This window comes from Bidens hawaiensis, unplaced genomic scaffold (assembly GCF_021521415.1).
Source record: "Bidens hawaiensis isolate Kalapana, Puna unplaced genomic scaffold, B.hawaiensis_p1.1 tig00061160_1, whole genome shotgun sequence".
In the NCBI taxonomy this organism is placed as follows: Eukaryota; Viridiplantae; Streptophyta; class Magnoliopsida; order Asterales; family Asteraceae; genus Bidens; species Bidens hawaiensis.
In genome coordinates, this window is record NW_027501015.1 from 22,797 (window position 1) to 28,767 (window position 5,971).

General features: G+C 35.6%; 1 protein-coding gene across 1 annotated transcript; it reads right to left on the reverse strand.

Moving 5' to 3' along the window:
- Positions 1-428: 428 nt before the first annotated feature.
- Positions 429-3,773, reverse strand: LOC143603288 (BTB/POZ domain and ankyrin repeat-containing protein NPR1-like). The gene is made up of 4 exons (XM_077080123.1): positions 3,193-3,773; positions 1,613-2,369; positions 881-1,057; positions 429-801 (listed from the first exon to the last, which is right to left on the reverse strand). Exons 1-4 carry the CDS (start codon positions 3,742-3,744, stop codon positions 566-568), a joined length of 1,722 nt encoding a protein of 573 aa, XP_076936238.1. The 5' UTR covers positions 3,745-3,773; the 3' UTR covers positions 429-565.
- Positions 3,774-5,971: the final 2,198 nt, after the last annotated feature.

The following is a 5,971-nucleotide window of genomic DNA, read 5'->3' on the forward strand; positions in this document are numbered from 1 at the left end:
ATTAAATTCAAAAAGATAAAAACCTGTAAAAAAATTAGATATATTATATTTTAGTTATGTGTTTCTAATGACGTTTCACGTACTTCTTTTGGTTGTATGATATTATTTTCTTATTATCTATTTTATATGACCGACCCGATCTGACTGGAATGGCCGAACCGGTCAAAAACTAATTATACATCGATTTACATGACCTGAACAGCCGAATCGGACCTTTAAAAAATTATATAACTAAGTACTGACGCAAAAAATTTCCGACCCGTGTGAGAATTTTTTGGATCCGCACTGCATGTACGAGAACTGAAACGAACCGATACCAACCAAATTCCCTGTAATATGCAGATGCCTAACTTTGGTAACCATAAACTGCTATGATCATTTAACTAAATAAACAATATTCCTTAAAAGTACTTGTGTGTGTGTATATATATATATTAAAAATTTTCTCCATATTTACTGAAAATGTAAACAAAAAAAGCAACTCTCAATATTATCATTTTGCATAGTTGTCAAACCTCAACTACAACTGATACGATGTATTCTCCAATGGGTAGAACCATATTAATCACAAGTATTTTCGAGATCTATTCTTGACGCCGTGCATCAAGTCGCTCGGGTGCTTGGCTTTGTCCTTCGAGAATGCTCGTTGCACGTCTTCTTTAAGCTCCATGAAACGTTTGCGTTTAATTACTTGCTCTTCCGGAGTCCCCTTCTCGAGATAAAACACGTCAGGCAAATCGTCCAACATGAACTTGTCGAGTACTTCTGAACAATGCGGAAAGAAACGCCGACCCATCTCCACTAAATCCATAAATAACAGACACCCAGTTAGTTTAACCATAGTTCATTTTAATCAGACACTTAGAAAGAAGTAAACTACCCGTTTTCGAGAGCGATTCTATACGCGAAACTAGTCGCTTATGCTGGACTGAAGGCGTCTCGTTCAAATCCACCTTCAAGTTCCCGGTCAACCCTTTTGTAGCTGACATTGTGTGAGAATTTGCGCTCTCTATCGCAAGTCGTGCTTCAGTCGGAAAAAGCAATCGTGCAAACGCCACTGCAAAAACCAAAAACGGGTATTAATCAATAAAGGGTAAAAAGATAAATTTAATGAAAAAGATAATAAAGGTAAAAATGTAATTTCACATGAAAAGATAACGCTCCAAATCAATAAAGGGTAAAAAGGTAATGTCACCAAAAAAAAAAGATAATAAAGGTTAAAAGGTAATTTCACATGAAAAGGTAACGGTACAAATCAATAAGGGGTAAAAAAGTAATTTAACATGAAATACATTATAAAGTTAAACAGGTAATTTCGTATACAATTCAATGATGGGTAAAAAGGTAATTTCACATATAAAAATATAACAGAACAAATCAGTAAAGGGTAAAACCGGAATTTCACATGAAAAAGATAACGGTACAAACCAATAACGGTAAGATACGGATACAAGTTTACAAAGAGTAGAAAGGTAGCTTCACATGAAAAGATAACGGTACAAATCAAGAAACGACAGAAACGTATGTTAACATAAAAAAAGATAACAGTACAAATCAATAGAGGGTAAAAAAGCTAATTTCATATGAACCAACATCAACAAAAGCCCGTTACCTCGGTTTTCCAAATGAAGTAACTTCATGTGCAAGTCATCAGCCATAGCCGTAGACAACATCGGCACATCTCCACCCATCGAATTCCTAATAATCTCTCGTTCCAACAAATCAATGCATATCCGATCCTTGTTCGCTTCTTCCCCGCGTTCGGTTTTCTCATTATAATCCTTCGGCCTCGTTAACCGCTTACAAATCCCAACCGCACTCCTTCCATCATGAGTCACCTCCAAAACTGACACTTGTTTGCTCAAAAGCGCAACAATAATCGACGGCTCCTTACGCATCGCAGCCACATGTAGCACGGTGTACCCTCGCGTGTTCCTCCGGTTCACATCCGCCATATCCAAACCCAGCACTTCCTTCACAACTTTCGGGTCACAATACAAAACCGCGTAGTGTAACCCATCCGCTTCATCTAACGTTATGCTAGACTCGTTCAACAAAAGTTTGACCAGCTCTACGTCATCCGAGTCCAACGCTTTATGTATTTGTCTAATTCGTTTTTCCCGCAACGCGTCTTCCTCGGATTTTGTCACGGGATCTGTATTGTTATAAGACTTGCTACGAAGTGACTTTACGTCTTTGGAAACTTCTAGAGGGAGTTCTTTATCAAGAGAGACGTCATCCATGTCTGACCGGGTGAGTCGGTGGACACACTGAGTCAAGATCTGAGTTAACTCGCAATGAAAGGCTACCAAAAGTATTGGAATCACATCTTCAACAAGAGCCTTTTCGACAAAGTTGAGAAGGCGACGCTGCATTTTTATTAAAATATTATTATTATATAGATTAATTTGGAACATTTTAATGGATGAGAATAAGTAAAAGACTGTATTAAACTTCAAGACATGCACAATAGCATGAAACGTATTAGGTTAAAACCTAAAACAAGAGAATAAACAATTTAACTATGATAAGTGACACTATTTACAATGTTCGTCCCAATTTTTGTAAACAGCGACGGACAGGGAAAACAGACGCATTAAACTTTTAGGCTCAATACAGGTCAAGCTCAGAAGTTAATTACAGACAAATTAAACCTTTGGCCTTGTTCTTGTAAAGCCCAAAAATTTATTTCGCGTACTTGAAATGTTCTTTCAAACACTTTCCTGTTTCTTGTACTTCGTCCAAAAAATTCTAACAAAAACTAGAGTTAAATTAATTTATCCTCCAAAATATTGTGAATTCAGAACATTATTTCCAAACTAACCATGGATTAGGGGTGTGCATGAAATAAAAAAACCAACCTGTAACTGGAAAAGCGGATTTGAACAACCGAACACAAAGACCTATGATTTGGTTTTTTGTTTTCATAGAAACCAAACTTTCGGTTTGGTTTTTGCGTGTAATTAAAACCGAACCGAACTTTTATATTTTAATTTAACTTTTGAATTATACTTAATTTAAAAGAACTAAATAGATAGTGTATTTTACCACAATTGCATGATAAGTAATAAATTATTTATTAACATAAAGATTTAGGTCTAACGTTTTAGGAATCCTTTATTTTTGGCCAATTTTTTTCAACCCAAAATTTCAAGCCCCAAATATTGAAATGAACGGCAAGAACGCACATACCTGAAAAACCGGAACCAATTCAGGAACATGAAAAATAACCGCTGCATACATCAACTCGATGGCAAAAACAATGGCAGGCCTGCAGGTGTCATGCGGGCATCCGCCATGAACACAAGTTGAAACCTCGGGCGGTAACGCTTTCAGTTTTCCAGTATATAAAAAGTTCAAGAACACCACAAAAGAATCATACCCAACATTCCCAAATGGCAAAATATCACCCATAGTGTACTTAACTTTCCCATATTCATCACAATCTTTCTTTTCCTTAAACAAATTACCGAAAAACGTACTTCTAGCCGCTAAAATACACCTATGAACGCACACATGGTTCCCTTCCACTACCACTATTGCATCACTGTAACTGCAATCAGTTTCAGTTAACAGTTTCCCTAAGGTGCAACTGAGCTTGTTTAAGCTGACGATTTCAAGACTTGACCGCGTGTCGGTTGATGATATATTATTAGAATTGTTATGATTATGATTATGATTGTACCCATTATAGGAAGGTGATGTAAAGCTTATGGATGATGATGGTTCAGAGTAATTAGCCATTAATAAAAAAAACAAATCAACAGCTCAGCAACTTGTTGCCCATTTACCTACCTTCCGTTGATACATTTTAAGCAAATAAAAAACATCAATTCCAAAATTAGGGATCACAAATTGGGGCCTTTTGTTATGATATCTTCAACAGTTCTGCTCTAGCTTCTTGTACCATAAGCTGTGAAAGTTGTACGGTACCAAAATTATAATCAACAGAAACTGACCTCAAGATTATAATCAACAAATTATAATAAACAGAAACCCTAAATTAGCAACAATAATATAATAAGTCGGAAGAATCTGAAACTCACTGCATGACATGAAATTGATCTTCAGAGAGAGGCCAACGAGAAAGGAAAATTAATGGGAAATTTGGAAGAGAGAGATGCGAATTGAATGATGAAGTGACGCAGAAGATGACGTCATGGTAGCTTGCGGGGTGTTGCATACGCAGTCAACACTTGCCGTGTAAGTATCGATGAGGTCAAGTTCTATGAATCAATATTTTAATTTCCATGTGATGTGAACGAAGATTCACGTTGGTTAACAATACCAAACACACGTTTGGTCCTTCAGTTTTTTGTATGCCATTTACACTCGTATGTGTTGTTGGAAACTATAGATAACAGTTATACTTTGGTCAACAGAGAATGAACTCGAATAGGTAAGTGAAGGGGTAGGATTAGGGCTGACAATTTATACACGAGACATGAATACATGACACGACTTTAACAGGTAAGGCCTTAACAGGTTTCGTGTACTAAACAGGTAGACACGAAATTACCTGTTAATTTTCGTGTCTAAACAAGTATAATACCTGTTTACTTGTTAGGTACCTGGTTATTTATAAAATTATATATATATATAGATATAGGATCAGGATCATGAGAGAACTTTTTTGAAATTGAGAACCATTTTAAACCACAAAAAATCCATAAATAAAAAAAATCATAAAATAAAAAAAAACACAAAAATCAAAAAAGTAAAAACACCAAAATTCTTATTTTATCTTCCCGGTTTCATTAAAAAAACTCGGTTTAGCTAAGTTATATACACATATGTATAATATATACATATATGTACATTTACATGTTTTTTTGTACACATGTGTATAATTTATGATAAATGATACCGTACATATGTGTATATTACGTAACTAAAGATTATATAAAATTATACATCATCATCATCATCATCGTACTCAGTATATCCCACCAATAGCAAAGCTATGTTAGGGTCTGAGGAGGGTAAGATGTAGACAGCCTTACCTCTACCCCATAGGGATAGAGAGGCTGCTTCCGGTGAGACCCCCGGCTCGATAGTAGTTTTGCATCAAGCCTTGGACATAAAGCACATAGCACTCAATCATCGGGATACCGGCTGATTGGTGCATGTACCCTCGTCTTTCGGCTATCAACGCCACCACATGATGCCTGATTAACCTTCCGCCACTTTTAACGTTATTTTCACGAGATTAGTAAAATAACGTCAAAATTAGTGCAATTTCACTTTTGCCCACCCGAGGGTTTACACATATATACATAATATGGTTATATAAAATTATACATATGTATATAATACAACGTTCTTTTTTAATTTTTTAAATTTTTTTAATGAAACCGGAATGAAATATAAGTATTTTGGTTTTTTTACTTTTTTAAAATTTTTGTTATTTTTTGTTTTATGATTTTTTAAATATTTTTTTTAAAGATGTTTTTAGTGGTCCAAAATGGTTCTCAAAGTTCTCAATTTGCAAAGGGTTCTCTTAGGATCCTTACCCGATATATATATATATATATATATAGTTATATTATAACCCATTATCCATTTATCCCTAACCTTAAATTCTTATCATCAGTCGTCGCCTCTCTCATCATCCATCCTCCCACCCGCCGCCGGCCATCCCATCCGTCGCCGGCGTATCTCTCTCTGGTCATCACCGGCGCCGGCCATACTCTCTTCAGCCATAAACCTCTCGCCGACCATACTCTCTTTAGCCTAACATTAAAACTTGGTAGGTTTTGTTTTGTTGCAATTAATTCATATTATTGAAATGACTCATCTCGTGTTTGATTTGGTTAAGTTAATGGCCTAATCAGTGAAATGCCTCATCTCGTGTCCTTCAATTTAACTGATATCTGATTGCTTTGTATTGAGATTAGCTAATTAAGTTCCGTTTCCTCATCAATTTTTATTTGATTTTGTTTGATTTCAGTTCGGAAGTATAGGATTTGTT